At 43.3% G+C, this 18,660-nt stretch overlaps 2 protein-coding genes and 1 long non-coding RNA gene across 3 annotated transcripts in view; 2 read left to right on the forward strand and 1 right to left on the reverse strand.

The window, feature by feature from the left end:
- Positions 1–18,660, forward strand: part of psmd1 (proteasome 26S subunit, non-ATPase 1) — a 37,884-nt gene that overhangs the window by 9,250 nt on the left and 9,974 nt on the right. Inside the window, exons 17-19 of the mRNA XM_060068098.1 lie at positions 12,449–12,563; positions 16,738–16,854; positions 18,361–18,463. Of these exons, the coding sequence (XP_059924081.1) occupies positions 12,449–12,563; positions 16,738–16,854; positions 18,361–18,463 (335 nt within the window). The remainder of the gene's footprint in view (positions 1–12,448; positions 12,564–16,737; positions 16,855–18,360; positions 18,464–18,660) is intronic.
- On the reverse strand, positions 398–7,921 carry htr2b (5-hydroxytryptamine (serotonin) receptor 2B, G protein-coupled). The gene is made up of 4 exons (XM_060068099.1): positions 7,238–7,921; positions 6,184–6,778; positions 3,153–3,353; positions 398–1,964 (listed from the first exon to the last, which is right to left on the reverse strand). The coding sequence occupies exons 2-4, from the start codon at positions 6,443–6,445 to the stop codon at positions 1,006–1,008; spliced, it is 1,422 nt and encodes a 473-aa protein (XP_059924082.1). The 5' UTR covers positions 6,446–6,778; positions 7,238–7,921; the 3' UTR covers positions 398–1,005.
- On the forward strand, positions 5,301–11,981 carry LOC132469955 (uncharacterized). The gene is made up of 2 exons (XR_009528529.1): positions 5,301–5,907; positions 5,939–11,981. It is a non-coding gene; the product is annotated as an uncharacterized LOC132469955 (long non-coding RNA).

An 18,660-nucleotide genomic window follows, 5' to 3' on the forward strand; every position in this document is an offset into this window, starting at 1 on the left:
GAAAGACAGCTGTCTTTTTCTCCCATGTTTAATGTACTATCTCTTTGTCATTGGATTTAGACGATAATGGCAAGGAACTATCTGGTAGACTTCCAAGTGTTGCCTATACTTTGGTTTTTATCAATTTATATGGCATGTGATCAGCACATTGTATTAAAAACTAAATGAGTTGTGTTGAAGGCCAAAACACTTTTTTTTGGTTAGAATGCGTTTGCTAATGCAGCTTTGGCACATCTCGCTACGACCAGTTTATCCTCCGTCAGTCGTTTGGAAATATAAACTTGTATTACAGTACGGACTGGAATGTTTACATGACTGCATTTTGTTATGTATTAGTACGTTTGCACTCTGAGTAATACAGATGTCATATTAGTTCAGCTAGGAGTATGATACACAATTCCACATTTCCAATTTATTGAACATAGAAGCTTTCCGATTTACCTTGCTTGCATTATTTTGTACATTGCCATTGTGAAGTATTTTAATACAAACTGGACATTTTGCCATTAATAGTGCAATGCATTAATGCAACCTCACAAGTGGTAAGAAACGGCAAAGATGTTTTGCCAGGAATAGTAATTTGGATAAGCGGAAGAAGATGCATGCAAGCGCTCTAGAGTTTAACGCTTATTCACAGCCTTCATAAAGACAATGCACTATGAAGTTTTATTGTTCAGATGTTCTTTTTGTTTCTCTTGCGCAAATAATCGATTCCACTCAAAGTAAAGTGTTTGTTATAATTTGTTATTGCGTACAATAATCAACATGCAAGGCTAGCACTCTCCAGAGCCGCAAAGAGATAGAATTAGCGTTGCAGCATGACGAGTAGCTAACTATGCAGCTTGTCGTTGCCTCTCGCTAAGCACGGATTAAAACTGAGCCTGCCATTTTAACTTGTCCAGAAATACTTGGATGTGCAATAGGAAATTAATTTATAGATGTAGGGCAACTTTCAACACCTCAAAGTACTGGAGGTGTCCTTATTATGAACCGGGCAAATCTCCTCTATACATAGCTAACGTGCTCCCCCTGCTTTAGGTCCTCGTTTTCAGTCAGGAACAGTGTGTCTAACACAACACTGCTGGGGGACTGTATCGGTACTTGCCGGCACCGCAGCGGGCTCTGATAGCTCACTGCCCCGATGCCGTTCTTCATTCCTCGCTTCACAAACAGCTTTGAATTCTCCGCCATGGAGGAGTGGAAGGAGATCTTTGTCAGCCCCCGTCCTCGGTGTTGCACCCTGGGGTGCCTCCCCGGCCCATTGCTAGTCCAGACACTGTAGTTACAGGTGATGTAGCGGGTAAAGGCCTGTCTGAAAGTCTTGTTGAACAGGGTGTAGACTAAGGGGTTGATGCCCGAGGATACGTAGCCCACCCATACGAAGATCTCCATCAGCCGGGCGATCACGTTGACGTCGCAGTCGGGGCAGAGCACGGAGGTGATGTTGGTGATGAAGAACGGGCACCACATGACCACAAACAGGAGGAACACGATGCCCAGCACCTTCGAGGCGCGCTGCTCGTTGCTCAAGTTCTGCATGGATTTCTTTCCTATGCTCGACATCCTGCGAAACGGGACGTCGTCCCTCGAAAGGCGGTTCGTCGTGAGTGAGAGCGGTTTCCCAGACGCCCGCATCAATGGGCCTTCCGGCGATGTCTGTGTCCCGGCAGGGGAAGTGCCCTCAGCCTGTTCCCTTTGGGAAACCGTGGTGACAGTCTGGCGCGTAAAACGCTGGGTCACCCTCGACCTGAGCAAGTAAACCTTTTTGCGTAGAGCTTGGATGGTGAGCAGGTAGATCACCATCATGATCATTAGCGGGATGAAGAAGGCCACCAAGGAGCCGAACATGATGAACTCCCGGAAGCTGTCGGTCTTCAGCAGGCAGGTGTGGTTGCTGTTGAAGGTGACGTTGTTGGGAAGATGGTAGTTCTGCAGTCCCTTAATGGGAATGGGAATGGCTATACCTGTAATTGGGAAAAAAAACAGGAATGTTAAGTTTTTAAAGTTGAAGAAAACTCATAATCAAAGTGCTTTTTTGGCATTTACTATACTTTTGTTATGACTGGTGATGTTCAGTTTCAAAGGCAACCCTTGCTTAATGCAAGGGTTTTGATCTTGCGAGCAGATAACAGGATTGTATAGTCTGCTCAAGGGCTTCACCGTAATGTTTAAGCTTTGTTCTTTCTCCCACTTGTCTGGTTTTCCTCAAACACTGCAATTTAAATCTAGACCAGGTGGAGGCCCAAGACTTTGCTGTTATGAAAGCTCTTGAATTATGCCAAGATTTAGCACCAGAGTCTGAAAAGGGTGACCTGGCCTGTTGAACCTAGACGAGGCATTATTGGCCTCCATTTTACTAGATCTTCTTATTTTTATTGATCGGTAATTCTTAAAAGTTGACATAAGATCAGCCGGAATTTACGCTACTTTATATAGACGTCCAATGCCATCAGTAACGGACTGGAACATCCTGTCACCCAGTAACCTCATTTCTTTTATCTGTGCAAGCTCTTGGCTTCCAAGTCCTGGCACGTTGGATAAACAGTTGTAAAAGCGCAAGACAACCTTTTTGTTTAAATAAACATTCAGTAATTATAGTGTTTATAATGTATGTGATGTAGGTCTAGTCCACAATGTTCTTGACTAGCTCTCAGAACAGTTGCCTATTCAGATATTTAAGTTGTGTTCAAAGCACACTTATTTGCTGCTACTTTCTCCAACCGTGTGTGTGTGTGTGTGTGTGTGTGTGTGTGTGTGTGTGTGTGTGTGTGTGTGTGTGTGTGTGTGTGTGTGTGTGTGTGTGTGTGTGTGTGTGTGTGTGTGTGTGTGTGTGTGTGTGTGTGTGTGTGTCCCGAGGTGAGCGTGTTGAGGAAGGATGGCTAACCCATGTGCTACATCTTGTGAGTCACCTTGCACCCTGCCTAATGTCATTATAATAACGCCACCCCTCTGTCTCCAACATCACGATAGTTTACGTAGGATCGGCTTTTATTGCATCCGGCTTGTACGGTCCACCCCCTGCATCAAACCACCTTGGCCGTGACGTAAACTGTCCCCGAACACACCATATCAAACACGCCTTCAATAACTTCAGGACCCTGTAAGCCAGCAGAGGAAGCGGTTGAACAAAACATCTGTCGTAGCATACTCACCAATTGATATCAGCCACACCAGTGCGATCTTCATCATGGCCTTAGTCCTTGATTTGTACTGGCTGTGTTGAATGGGTTTCTTAATGGCGATGTATCGATCGAGGGAGATTGCACACAGGTGCATGATGGAGGCAGTGGAGAAAAGGACATCCAGGAAGAGCCAGATGGGGCAGAGGAATTCCGGAAGGGGCCACCCGGAATCTGAGAACAGACGAAAAAGGGACATTGTTTCACAAAGGCATGATAACGATCCTACCATTAGAGGGAAACTGGTTAAATATTCTTCCTGATCCTTAATGATATCCTGTGATGGAACATCCATTAGCATTACGGTTCTGTCCTCAGAATACCCTATGTCCATTCCAAATACATTTTCTTCTTCTGCATACCATCGGTTATGGGAGTTGTGCCACAATGGCCAGGGATCAGAAGTAGCTCTCATGTAAAGATGTGTTTGTTTATCTCGGTTGGGAATGACTGTACTGGAAAAAAGGGTTCTCTGATGACTGTTTATGGAGCTAAAAGCTTTTTATGTAGATGTGCTAAAGACCGTGTTGTACAAGGCTGTTTATTTATGGTCCCCAACGCAAATTTGGCAAGTAATTGCCTTGGCTCACGTCCAACCTCCCATTAACATGGTTAAAAGCTTCTGTTGTTAAAAAGTGTTTTTTATGTTATGTCGTTCCTTTTTGTTCTCTTCAAACACAGTAGTTAATAGTCAAATGCTTAAGAGACTGCATGACCTGTGTTTTACTGCAAACTTTATCACAAGATACCAGCCTATGGGCTACCGGTTATGTATTTTATAAGCGTTTTAGTTTAGATGCATTAGTTTAGTATTTTCGATTTGTATTTACGATAATGTCTCCATCTATAGTAAAAGTAACTGTACAGAAGCAACTGCGTTGCAGCTTCTGAAAATGTGTGTGTGTATTCAGCACATATTTTATGCCTAAATTGTTGAAGTAGAGCCATCATTGCTTTTGTGACACTTATCTTCTCACATCAAACTCAAGTTAATATGATTGATGAAAGCCGTTTTGCAAACATTGTGACAGGAGAGCCATTTTGAAAGTTCTGCTCTTTCGATTAGTAGCTTCACTGTGATAAGGTTTTTATTACTTTCATTTTTCTAGGGTTGTAACTCGGCACAAGTCTTACAGCTGTGCACCGAGTCTAATGCATCAAAGTGAAATACTTCTCTTGATCTTCAACATAAACACTGTGCTAGGTGGTGCTTTACTATTCTGACACTTCAGTAAGCAAATCCCTACTCAAGCCTCTAAAAAAACCCTCAAGGGTGGTTCCTTATTAGCCAGCCATTTTAGTGTTGAATTTTTGTTATACTCTGCTGCCAGTGGTCACAGCTTACCTGTAAACAGTATGTCTATTTCATTTTTCAAGGTGTTGTCTCTGAGCAAAGCCATGATTTCATCTGCCTAGCAGATGTGGAAATGTGTTCTTTTTCTTTTTTCTTTTCGTTGACTATAGTCCTTTCACTCTGTATTTTGAGATTTTTAAACAGAAACTGAGCCAAAAACTCATTTTCAATAAGGTATTCATGTGTTGCAGTGCTTTTTATTTTATTTTGTTGTTCCTCTTGGGGGTATTATTTGGATATTATAATACGTAGAACAGAAATAAAACCATAGTTTGTTGCTTCTAAATTCAGGTGTAGGAAAATGTTAATTGGATCACTGGGTTATAACACTAGGCCTCAAAGGAATATTCTACAGTGAGCTCTTAAAACAGTAGAAAGCATTAAACATTGTTTATGTCCTTGTGACACCTTAAGTTACCATGTTGCTTTGCACACACTAAGGCAAAGGGAAGGGTAACTTAATATTTCAGGGTTAACAGTATGATGTATTTTTTTTATATAGAAATGTTTTAAACTTGCTAGACATACCAATATATTTGCACAGATGTTTGTCTGTTTTTTACCTTACTTCATAATTAGGTAAAGATATTATCCTGGTCAAAATGATGAGCTGGCATATGGCGTTGCCTGTAGTCTTGATGGCAATTAGTTCGAGCTCGGCATGCACTGCTGAGATGGGGCTTTTTTCATCATATCCTCATTCTTTACCTTTTTTTTTTTTTTAAACGGGCTTAGACGTTTTGGAAATGTTACCTATTACCTATTACAAGCAGAAAATGATTGAAGTTAGAAAGACATGCCTCTTTTAGGGAAAAGTTGGATGTCTTAATTTCTACTTTCACATTTTGTTGGGTGTGATCAAGCCCAGCATCTCCAAATCCTTTTCCTTCCAGAAGTCACTTGGAAGGCAGAAGGAAGATAGTGGATTAGAGTGTGTATGTGAGCCAGCGGTGGGTTGAATAGTGCCACAACTACACCAGAACCGCCGCAGGAAGTAGGGTGTTTATGATCCACTATCGCTTGTTATTTCTCATCAGGCGTAATATGTTTATTGAGGACGGAGCTTGTTACCAGTGCTGCTGACATCCTATTTCAAACCTCCCCACAACCCTGATGAATCACCAAGACTTTTCTCAATTGTTGATCCACCCATCAGGCTGAACACAAAAGGGAATCCTTGTTATGACTCCATGATTTGAGGCGCCATTATAAATCTGTGTTGTTGACTCCTATGCAGATGTGGATGCTGTGTATCCTTGTAGCTAAAACACCAGGAATTTAAAGAACTTTGAAATATTTGTAAGCTTTTTTTTAGCTCTATTTAGCTACATTTCTATCTAGCCAAGATATTTGGTACTTCTCTAAATCCATGGTGTTTAAGGGGCTGACTTGCACTAACATTTAGGGCTTTTAGCAGACGCCAAGAATAGGAAAAGGTCAATCATACAAAATGCCAGTTAAGAAACTTGCTCAGGGCAGCTTGTATTTATTAGAATAATCAGGATATCGGTCGGACATTATCCATTCTTCAGAGGACAACTAGCTTCCCCGTGTCAACAAGAACCCAGTTTGTACCGCGGTCGTTTCCCTGGGATGCAGAGGGGCGCCGTCAGGGCGCCGTCAGTGGCACCCACTTCTACGTAGACTTACTGTAGAGAATAGTGATCAGGGCGATGGGCATCACCAGCAGTCCCACCAGCAGGTCCGCCACCGCCAGAGACATCAGGAAGTAGTTGGTGGCGTTCTGCAGCTTCTTCTCTAGCGACACGGCGAGGATGACCAGGATGTTGCCACCGATGGTGGGCACGATGACCATGAGGATGAGCAGCGCGGCCCACTGGAGTCGGACCCCCGGGCCCTCGCCGGGCTCCGTGGCGTTCTGCTCCAGGGAAGCCGCCGCCGGCCGGGACATGGTGCGGCTACGGCGGTGGGGACTGGCCTCGGCGCTGGTCGGGGCTCTGCTCTGGCTGGCCCCGGAGGCTCGGTCAGCATGGTTCGTTCGGCCCCCACGTGCCGAGTCCCGCGGCAGGGTGGGACGGGTCACTGCCAGGCGTCGGGAGAAGAGCCGTCGGCCAGTGCCCAGTGTGGAAAAACCGGTACGGCCTCGCAACGAGGTTAAGATCCGAGCGCTCCGAGCGAACCAAATCCAAGGATAAACGATAGATTCACCGCGGGTACGTCCAAAAAGCTTCTCATTCCAGGGCTGTCGGTACTGCTCATCCCCTCGCGACGCCTTCTACGAACTCTGTTAAAGAAACAATAACTGCAGTGTTATCCTATTTTTGCGTTTTATCTGAGCCTAATTACCAGTGACACTTATGGTAACAAATGGGAAGGGTCGTTCCTGTACGCTCGTTATTCCTTCCTGACCCACCATGGCTCGGTCATTACACAAGGAAGTGGCAATCGGTTTTAACTTTATCCCGCATTACGGGTTAAGGGTTATTATGCAAACATTAACTTTGATTAACATTTACTTTAAAAAACTGAAGTGCTTTCAGGCTTCAGGATGTGTGACACCATAACAAAAAATGGCTGGAAAGAATGATGTGCGTTGATTGATAAAAAATCCAAACGAAAGGATGAAAGTCTTCTACAGGCAATCAGGAATTCCCATCTCCTTGTTTATCCAAGAAGGTATTGGTGGAACAATTAATTTATCATCTTTGAAATGTCATGCTTTGTAAAAAGGAACAATCCTTACCTGTTCTTTAAGAATCTCAGTTTTATTTCTGTTGTACGACACAAAAAACCTGTCAAGAAATTTCGGTACCTCCCAAATTATTTTGACCTGGCTCACCAGGTATTTTGGTCTCGCCTCGCTACCACCTTTTCAGTTCACAATTTTACATTCAAACGATTCCCAAAGTGGTATGACTTAATTTTACGCTCTCCCCGGCAGCAGTCAGTGCTCTCCCACTCTGAGGCTTTCCATGAGGGGGAAGTTCCTTTTTGTTCCACCGCGATGGAAGAATCCAAAGTCCTGAGTCTCATCACCTACAACATCCACAGCGTTTGACCATTCCGACGTTTCCCAGTTTCTCTCTCTATCGCCCTAGTCCCCTCTCGCTTTCTATCTCTGCTTACCGCCTTTTAGTAGGAGTCTGATCAGCTTGTGCGCTTCCATCTCACTGGCTCAAACACCCTCCCTCTCTTCCTCTCTCTCTCTCTCTCTCTCTCTCTCTCTCTCTCTCTCTCTCTCTCTCTCTCTCTCTCTCTCTCTCTCTCTCTCTCTCTCTCTCTCTCTCTCTCTCTCTCTCTCTCTCTCTCTCTCTCTCTCTCTCTCTCTCTCTCTCTCTCTCTCTCTCTCTCTCTCTCTCTCTCTCTCTCTCTCTCTCTCTCTCTCTCTCTCTCTCTCTCTCTCTCTCTCTCTCTCTCCCTCCCCCCCCCCCCATAGTGTTGTCCATGTGTTAGGCTTAGCAGAAAACAGATGAATGTCTTTGTGCTGGCCCAATGCCAGCGGTTCTGGGAGGTAATTTCCTTCAACACAGCCGCCCTTCTGTTTATATTTGTCACTTTCTGTACTCTCGTCCACTGGAGTAAATTGCGCGTGTGCTTAGTTTCTCGTGTGTGCGACGGTGGGGACTAGGATTCATGGGGTGCAAACTCAGCAATTTATATATGTTTACATGTCATCTTATATCGCCTACCTAGATCCTAAAGCTGTGCAAGGCATTGCTGTGTATTTGATCATTGGTACTACTGCGGTGGTGTTTGAAACATGAGCCTGCTTTCACAGTCCAGGCCTCTACAGCAGTCATAATTGTTGTGTTCTTTCCACTGTGCGACTGCAATGCCGCTTCTAAAGTTGACACATGTCAAAGCAGAGTAGCATATTTTCTGTAGTCTACTTTATTTGTACATTTATTTTCCTAACGGCAAAGCAAACCAACTCTACTCAAATATTGTAGCCTTTCCCTGTCTTGGACAAGTGTGGCACACAAACTTGGTATTACCAGGACACGTCTGTCTTGAACTCAATTCCAGGTGAAACTACCCACATAAAGGAAAGTGACGTTTTTTCCACTTCCTTTTCCCCCCTGGCCGTGAATTGGTCTTGCCTTTCAAACGACTTGCCTGCCTACTGAGGGATGGTATGGCTCTAATGTGAGTCTGCTGCTGTTGGGCACTACGGCGATTGAGCTGAGTTGAATAGATTTTTGCAATTTTAAATGCAGGGCCATGCATGTTTTCCTTCTTTCCACTTTACAGATATGGACACTTTTTGACAGTTTTTCTTTGCAGTAAAAGTTTGCACTTTCTTTTTGTTTTCTAGGCTAAGCAATTTACCATTGAATGACATTTATTCTGAATTTACATTTATTTGAAATTTATCACAATTCCATAGTGGCCCTTCTGGGTTGTTTTTCTTGGGACTTTTTGAATTTCTAGTCCCAGCTGTGTCTAGGGAGAAAAGTTTGAGAACTCGAGTTTTAATTTCTGAGATGCAAGGAATTGCAGAAGGAGCACTGAGCTGACACATGTTCTGACTTTGAACCTCTTAAATTAACCATTTGATTTGATATTGGACATTGATAAGATGGACATTGCTGACTGTGAATGGATAGTTGGCCATTTGTACATATCTTTTTTACACTTAGTGACAGCTCTCTTGCTTGTAACATTAGCCATTTCAGGGGTTGGACTGTTGATAATGTCATTCTGTCTCTGGTTCTTGTTGGTAGATTTAATTTCATTTTAATGGCGTGATAACAAATGATGCCCGGCAATCTCTTTGCTCGTGTCCTGCTCCTCTTCATTGTCCATTAAGGCGTCTATGTAATGAACAGGAAACAGGATAATTAAATCTGATCTTCGGGTGCCAAAATGTATAATTTGTTTAGATTTGTCCACTTCCTGTTATGTGTTCATTGGCTAGCAGGTCAGTGACCTGTCTAATTTATTAATAGCAATGGATATCAATCTCTGGGAGCAGCTAGTGCATTATGATTGTTTCTTGGCTCCCTTACTAGTTTATTTAAATAACTTTGGTTTAGGAATTATGTATTGAATTTCATGATGCAAGCTTTTTACTGCTGCCTTCACCTTTTTTGAAAAATAAGTATTTAGGTTTTATAGTGCATCCACTGATTCGGATCGCTAGGTGGTCTAAAAGGTAATGGCCCTTCACTTAACTTTATTTATTTTACTTTATTTAAGTAACCTAACTTGAGTTCCTAACCTAACTTGGCTCCCCTCCAAGATTTTTTTGGTGTTTTCTCCCAAGAAATGTCTTTTTATAGGTCCCTAGGTCGACGCTTTGTTGTTCTCATCAGTGCTCTTAAATAATTAGAAACTGAGAACCGTAGAACCAAACTGATGGCTGCCACATGGTGCAAGGCCAAACTGTCCTGCTCTACATGCGTATGCCTGTTCTGTGGACATTGATATCTTTCCCAGGATGGGCGTGTGGGCTTTACCTGACTAGAATAGCACCTTGTTACCTTCCTGATGTAATTGGGAGATTATCTATATATCCCTGATTGATTGCCATTTGTGAAATTAAGTCCCCTTCCAGTAGAGGGGCTTAGTCTAAACAAGGCAGTAGTAGTGATGCCTGGCAACATGACCACGCACCAACTCAAAACACTGAATCACACACCTCAGGTGGATTAGTTAGTTAATTACTTTCAACCTTCCGGACTTTATTGAGACTAAATTGGCATTAGGACAATCCCCATGAGCTAGTATCCGTTTAAGTCCGGTCAATGAATGCCAATGAAGGTGTTTGAACTACCTTCATTGTCCTGCTTCTGTTTATGTTGTGGCAGTTTAGGAAACATCATTGGATATTAAATGGAGGCAGATTAATGGTGATTTAATTTGATGCTATTTATTGAGATGCAATTTGTACATGGTTGTTGGATATCGCATTGTACCACATTTTTATTATATTAGTCTTTTATTTGAATTTGAGACAGGGAAATGTTATTCAGTCAACAACTTGTAGTTTGCATGTGGTTGATTATTTCACAAATAAGTAAGCCTTTACTGTGTTGAGATGTGGGACTAGCTTAGCCAGTGAATTTATCAGCCGTGTGTGGTCTTTCCTCCATATCAATGGGCTTGTATTTTCAGAGGGGGACCTTTAGCCCTCTGCAGCAGAGCATCCCCCTTCTCGTAGAGGAGGTACTACTTTGACGTTTTTGTGAGCTTTGAACAGATCTGTGGAGAGAGATTTGTAACATTGAATCTGCAAGTTGAAAACCTTCTTATTGTGCAATTGGTTTATCACCTTCCAGGTCCTGTTGGACTACTTCAGATAACATTTCAATGCAATGACAATAAAGCTTGTATTCGATAATTGACGTTAACCCTATCCCAGAAATCTGAAAGCTTGAAGAGCAATAACCGGGAAAATGAGTAATGATGAATAATCTCCCCAAATTGCCCATCTGTTTGGCTGTGGCTTGGTTGTTTTTGGTTCTGAACTGCACAGAAAATGAATCATTAACGGTGCATAAAGCACTGAACTTCTTATTATGCCTAACTTGATTTTACAGTAATGACATTTGCTGGAGGCCCATTTATTGTAAATTGACGTCAAGTTTGTTGATTAAAGAACCTAGTACTTTTGCATTGAAACCTGACGTTGATACAGTTGAGGAATCGGTGCATTGGAAAGAAAATATGCCTATATGAAAAACGGAGCTTTTTTAACCGTGAAGAATCAAGCCTGAATCATCAATTTGGATTCAGCCTCACTTGGAGCATGACCCATGTAGCCATGTTCATACCATCAGAAAAAAAAGCTTTCCGTCAAGAATATATCTTGATAAGACACTCGCACTTTCCGTCAATAGGCAATGAAATAAGGATTTATTCAAGTGGTGAAAAAAAGGATTAATGGAATTGTATTATATGCCATGCAATTAATTGGATGACTTGTAATAGCATATAATTCTATCCTATTAAAGTGCAAGCCAAATATTTCACAATTATTTTTTTCATTTTTGTCTTCACCTATTTCATGAAGGTGTCGGCATGGAAGAAAACCAAGTAAAAGCTGTTGATCAACTCCTACTCTAGCTTATCACTACATCTCTATAGTGTCTCTCCTTCATTCCTACTATTGCTCTCATTGTTTCGTCATCTTTACTTTCAAAATGTCCTTTGATTTTCAAATCTGCAAGTCGGATGTTAACAGATTTACCATATAACGTTGCTTACTTCTTACTGTAAAGATTCTACATGCAGTTCAAAAGCAACAGCGAAGACGTGTCCCCATCATATTCTGATGTCCTCTGCCTTTGTCTGATGGCTCACACAGCTCCATCAGGTCATTAGATATGACGTAGCGTTGGTGGATGTTATTGATGTGTCTGCACTGTCATTTCATTAACCGGCTGCTGATCTGTCTGTCGGTGCTGTCGCAGACAGTAATCACGTTTGTCCACATTACCAATTAAGACCACATACCATTTATAAAAAAAAAAATAAAAAAAAGATGCATTTCTGCATCTAAAGATTTTTTCTAGATTTATATTTGAGAAATCTGGGCGTTGGTTTCATCAAGGTTGATTCTGAAAAATGTTCTCAACATTGCAGACATTACAAAATAATAACTATATCTGAGGAAGGTAGATCTTTTTATGGTTAATAGCTTTACAATGGTGTGGCAGTTTAGTCAATGGCAGGCCTCGATGTTTCTATATTATTGGGACTAATGACTTCATTCATCACGCCCCTAGATTGGCTGGTGGTGACACGGCCTATTTTAGGAAAGCTTCCGTAGCAAAAATGTCATGCTCGAGATCAAATACAAAGCGTTTATCGATCATGATGCTTAAGGTTTTTAAGGAGTTTTAACTTGTCCATCTATTTTGATCAGGTTGAATGACTGAATGATTCCTGGCCTCCCCCTGAATATGTTGTCCCTCTCTCTGTTGTTCCCCATGGACCCGTGGCTGTTCAGGACTCCGGAGCAGTGCCCCAGTGTGGTTTCTCTGCTGTCCGAAAGCTACAACCCCCACGTACGATGCGGTGCCGCCATGGCTCTGGGCATCTGCTGTGCCGGGACGGGCAACAAGGTAATAAAAACTATTTCCTACAAGGCATCCAACCACCAACTCGACCACCAACCCTTTTTTAACATGTAGACCAATACCGGTTCCCAGTTTCAGTCTTCCCAGTTGTTATTCTGGCCTGAGACCTGTGCTCAGTCAGCCATAACCTGGTCAGAAAAATCATAATTCCTCCTCAATGGGATTATATGTTTTAAAAAAAAAAATCATTGTTCCCATTTATTCAGCTGCTTTCAACTTTTGAATTGGCATTCGCAAACTGAAGGTTGGGGTTATTTTCAAAATAAAATGCCCTGGTTCCTTTCAAGGAAGCGTGTTCGAAAAACCATTGGTTTGTCCAATATCATCTTCACTCTCTTTCTTGAAAGGAACCAGGGCATTTTATTTTGAAAATCCTATTCATCCCACAGACACACCCCCGATGCAGACTTATGTCCCATGTGGCTCAGAGGGGGTCTCTCCTGAAAGGATCAACAGTAGTGCCTTCATCATAGCATCTGCAGGTGTTGCAAGGTTCTGTTCTTCCTGTCGACATTCACGGTGTCTTCAGAATAAATGTAGTATGGCATCGCTCGTTTAGAACCGAGGGGCTTACGGATTATGCTTAAGTGTACGGCTATACTTCAAAGTAAGTGAGCACTGTGTTGAAAGGATTGTCATCGCTCGAGCTCACTAATATCATTTGATTCGTACGATTTCGTTTTTATTAGCCTCGTGGAACTAGCCTGATATCCATGTATCAGTTTTGCTATGAATATCAGTCTGGCCTTGGCTGGGCATTCTTTAATTTTCAATTATGGACTTCGCTCTTGCAGTCTTTTCTCTTGCTGAATCTGGTTGAAAGTAAAGCAAAATCATCTTATCTGAAAAGGGCATGATTCTATTCAACTTTGAACATTGTTGTTCAATCTATTTTTGGCTAAGAACTGCGCCGTAGTTCCTAAACCTTCCATGGGGACAGCCATTATTTTTTAATCCGGCAGATTGTGACGCTTCTTACACTTCAATAATTGAAAATTCCTCCCCTGAGCAATGATTGGTCCTATAGTCCTTCCATTTTTGGGCATGGTTTTCAACACGATCGAGTCCATCCCGATCTCCAGAGACAAACAGAATGTGACTTTGGAAGATCGGAATGGTCTCACGATGCTAGTCATTTATTCGGAACTGGCTGGAAATAGTCAACCATTTAAGATCAAACTTCATTCAAAATGAGTTGGAGACATTCAAACCCATGTCTGTTGACGGATACAAACTGTTTTCAAGACTTGGTCCCCTTCAACTTACCCAGCCGTGGTCTAGTGAAAAACAAACAAAAGACAACGAGGTCAACAAACGACGTGGGCGTCCCCCTTTTAAAGTGGTTTCGGCCCAAACCATGCCTCTGCTCGGTTCATCAAAGAGGACTCTGGTGCATCTCCGAGCCACCCCAGTTTTTGGGTTTCTCTTCCTCAGACACGGCATATTATCCCCCCCAGCCTACACCCCATGCACCCCCCTGGGAAGAGCGATGATGTTATGCTGCATAAAAGTGGGTCACCTGCTGGGGAGATTGCCTACCCCGCTCATCCGTTATGCACCTGTCATACTTTAACAAAGACTCGTGATTTAGGCTCCTTCTGGTGCACAGGAAAACTGCGGACGTAGGCTCTTTTGGGGGGCACTTCTTGATTCGGTTAGCTGTATTCTTTGAAATTCATTTTTGTCTTGAGCGTTATTCAGTTGTGTTGGGTGGAATACTTTTTTGCAAATGGGGCATCATGGGAACCCTTTCAGGAGCAATTTATTATTCATTCAAGTTAACACCGGTTTAGTACATTATTATACCATATAAGGTATTCTATTATGAATCATGCTGGTAATGTTGGGATGCCTAACTGTACGTCCACACCAGGAGCGACCAAAGCGTCAAAGACGCTTTGGTCGCTCACAAAGTTTCGCTGCGAATTTTTCTGTTCGCTTTGGTCGCTCAAGTCGCTCATGACGTACAATTCAATTATGCAGACGCATTTAAAGGAGCCGTATGCGTTTAGTAGGCCCTACAGACAGCCATATCAAATAGTGAACTCTCCCATACACCTTGGCCATAAAGTGCTTCGACAACAAGTAGGACAGTGATTCCCCCCAATATAAAAAAAAATCCTAAAATGTAGGCTAATTACAACCGAGAACAAAAAACCCTGCGTGCTGTAGTAGTTGAAATATGTTTCACTGATCTGGATCTGCAAATCATGATCTGCGCTCATTCGTCGCATTCAAAACAAATAGACATTAGCGCACATGGCTAATTTGCATACGTGCACAGGACTGGTTGGCTCCGCAAGGCAAATAATGGAACATATCTATCTATCTAGGTCTTTCTGTCTATCTATCAACGCGTGTCTAGTTTTAATGTGATGTATTGTGTGTATGTCCAGTCAGACTTGTTCTGTGTGGTCTTGTAGGCTACTGTCCTGTGTGGGCCGAACCACCTAAATGGATTCCCGACGATTTGTGTAGTTTGGTATTAATAAAGACTTGACTAGGCTATCTATCTAGACTATTTAATTAACAATTATTCACCTCAGGCTCCGTGAATAGTGGGGAATAGAGGGATAAAAGACAAGAGATATATCCCTTGTCATTTATCCCTCGTCTTGTCGATTAGTTTGTTTATGTGACGATTTCAAAAACTTTTTTGGTTTTGTTTATGCTACACGCGATTGTTGGTTAGATTGGTGGCATGTAGAGCAAATTAAAATGAGTCCCGCTTAAATACGAACGTTCAGTGAGTGAATAAAGGTAGGTAGGAACCAAAGTGCCTGCCGATGTTCCCTGGGATCCACGCAAGCGAAGAGCGTCTACATTCCGATTGGCTGTCAGTGTTTGGCCGCTGAAGCGAATAATAGTCATTTGCATAAAGTTAAAAAGTTTTCAACTTCTTTTTGACGCTCTGGTCGCTCAACTTTGGTCGCTGGTAGCGTTGGTCGCTTTGGTCGCTTTGGTCGCTCTTGCCCATAGAAAGTGAATGACTTCCGGCGATTTGGTCGCTCAATTCGCTTCTGGTGTGGACGGACAGTAACAAATAAAAACCACCACTGCAAAAACGAATGGGCAGCTTCTCTCCCTTCAACTGAAGTCTTTAAAAACCCCTGAAGTCTTTAAAAACCGAAAGACTCATCCATACAGAGGCTAAACTGGTATACAGCAGGGTGCATCAACCTCGCCTGCTGATTGAGAGTGACATCAAACACCCTCAACTGAAATCCAGTCGGCCAATCAGGAACAGGATGTGGGGTAGCGGCGTTGATTTCGCGCTATGGCGCACCACCCCTGTACTCCATTGTCTCTGCCAGCCCCGGCCAGGGGCAACGGCGGAACATGGTTTATTTTTCCTTCTCGCTCGTCGTCCACATTTGTTTCCCCTACTCCTTTCCCTGGCAGAGCCACCACCACCACCCCCCCCCCCCCCCCCCCCCCCACACACACACACACACACCCCAAAGCCCCAACCACTTTTGTGAGCCTTCTCATTATTTTCCTCCATAGTGAATCAGAAATAAAAGACTTCAAGAGGAGGTTGGGGGGAGGGGGAGGTATTAATGGGAGAAGGGTAAGGGAACCTTCGCCCGACTCTTGCTTCCCAGCCTCCATGGGAGGAAATTGAAGCCGGCTCGGCCTTGGATCGTCCTTCATTCCCATGCAGCAGACTAAACCAAAGTCGACGGTCTAAGTGTGGTACCATTCTTTAAAACCTCCGCGTTGTGATGACAGCCCGGAGACTGCTCATGACTCACACCTTTCTTTTTTCCTCCAGACCCTTTTGTCCAAGCTGGGATTCGGCGATACCATTTGCTTATTTTTCTATTTGATAGCCAGTCTCTGTGCATCGTCAGGCAGGGGTTTTCTTTCTTCTCCCTCCCTCAAACCAACATGGTTTCTGGTTGGGCACCTCCCGAGTTAAATAGAAGCTACTTCAGGTCAGCGTGGTTTACATGTTGGCCGTATACTCTTAACCTGCAAGACCAGATCTAAACAGTGGAGAAAGAACTCTACACAATCCTGTAAAGCCTGCAAGCTTAATCAAAACAATGGGGAAGTTTGATCTGATGCATTCAACAGTATATACTTTGTCTGCCCATTCCAATCATTTATCTTTCAGCATTCTCTAAAGACCCCCGTGTTATTTCTCTCTCTACAGGAGGCGATCAACCTTCTGGAGCCCATGACCAACGATCCGGTTAACTACGTCAGACAGGGAGCCCTGATCTCCTCGGCCCTCATCATGGTCCAGCAGTCGGAAGTCACCTGTCCCAAGGTAGGCAAAGTTTTCTATATTTATTCTGAAATGTGTTTTTTTTTTTTTACACTCTCGACCAATTTGAACCCAAACGAATTTGACGGCTCCACTTTCTCCGTCCATGATCTTTCCAATAGCGTCCAGTATTTATGCTCAGCGGTGAATGGTGTCTTTCAAGGGAAAACCGTGCTTACATAATCCTCGAAGGCATCCCATGCCAGGTTCAGTCGAACATCAAAAAGCGGGTGAATTTTAGCCGAGTAATCATCGGACGGGGGGGAACAAAAGGGGTACAGAAAGCCGAAGTGGCTGGCCGTCAGGACCCCGCGTCACGGCCGTCTAAGAAGTGCCAGGCGCGCTTTGAACGATTTCCTCCGCGCACGGCAACGGCCCTTCAAGCTAAGGGTGGTATGCAAGGTTTCGCAAGAGGTCTCTTTTTCCAGGGGGCTTGAACTTTAAGAGGTATTGCACCCAGAGCTCTGTTTATTCCAAAGACCTCGTCTGTGTAGTTTCTAGCTCGCTGACTTCACAGGCAGGCCTCTGCTCGCGTTCTCTGTGAATGAAAAAATAACAGGGTGCCCATCTAAACACATTTCTGTAGAATCCGCCTCCACCTTCGTTACCTCGATACCGCTGGGCTTTTTGGCTGCGTGTCAGTGGATACAATTCTATAAAACAATCGACCTCCATTGCTTATTTGAACGATTTCCCTCATGTCTACCCAAATACCTCTTTGCTGATTATCTATGGGGCACCATCTTTTACCTTTAAACGGGTGAATCCTTTTTTCAATCAAGAGATTTATCCCACCCTATTGCAGCAATTAAATGCGTTTTGAAGGAAGTACTACTTACTAATTCTACTTTTTAAAGGCTGAAAACTCGTATGAATGTGTTCAAATTCTTGTCTTAATCCATTCCTATCCTCCAACTGCATTCCTACTAGCCATTTTAGATCTATATTCATCGTGATGCAGTGAAAAAAATCAGGAAAGCCTCTGTTTCAGTCATTTCCCACAGGAGTTTTCCTGAAAGACTGCAGTAGACTCCACCGCAAACTCTCTGTCCTTGATACTACCAGAGAATAACTAATAAAGTGGCGAGATTGGAAGCTAGACCTGCAATTAGTTCCTCTATTTCCTTTATTAGAGTGGCGCTCAAGATGTATTTGTTTTAATCTCTGCTCTTGAGGTTAACGGAAAAGCAGTGTATCAGGCTTTCAGGTCAATGTGAGTTATTAGAGCCACATCACAGCTATTTACACATGGCTTCAGACCGTAGAGTAGACTCGGTTCTCATGTCATATGGATCTGGGCATTGGTTCTGAGACCTCAAGGCTCAGCGCTAGATTTATAATGTTTGGTTCTGACCCATTAGGGAAACTCAATATGCAGTCGTATTCCTTATCCGTTCAAATATTTTAATGGCCCAAAAGCCAGTTTAGCCTGAAGTGAATATGGGTTGGTCCAACCATGTTAAAACACATTGCACTGCGTGATTTCATGGACACCATCTCTCTCTGCAGGTGAACCAATTCAGACAGCTGTACTCCAAGGTGATCAACGACAAGCACGACGACGTCATGGCCAAGTTCGGAGCCATCCTGGCCCAGGGCATCCTGGATGCGGGTGAGTCTCCAGATAGTGTCCATAGAGGTTCCCGGTTTGAGGCACACGCATACATATAAACAAACCTGTCTAAACTACAAGGCCTGAATGCAGGCAGAAGCTAGAATCTGTTCCTTTTCCTGCGTACGTGTAGAAGCCCATGTGCTGTGCTAGAAAGAAAGCAGTCCATGCCTCAGAATACTTGTACTGCCAAGTGT

This window comes from Gadus macrocephalus, chromosome 12 (genome assembly GCF_031168955.1).
Source record: "Gadus macrocephalus chromosome 12, ASM3116895v1".
In the NCBI taxonomy this organism is placed as follows: domain Eukaryota; kingdom Metazoa; phylum Chordata; class Actinopteri; order Gadiformes; family Gadidae; genus Gadus; species Gadus macrocephalus.

Excerpts from the sequence above, each read along its gene's own strand:
- htr2b (XM_060068099.1), bottom strand. The coding sequence starts at position 6,445 with ATGTCCCGGCCGGCGGCGGCTTCCCTGGAGCAGAACGCCACGGAGCCC. Across the intron at positions 3,354-6,183 it reads CCTGATCACTATTCTCTACA|ATTCCGGGTGGCCCCTTCCG; the intron begins GTAAGTCTACGT and ends GTCTGTTCTCAG. Across the intron at positions 1,965-3,152 it reads GGTGTGGCTGATATCAATTG|GTATAGCCATTCCCATTCCC; the intron begins GTGAGTATGCTA and ends TCCCAATTACAG.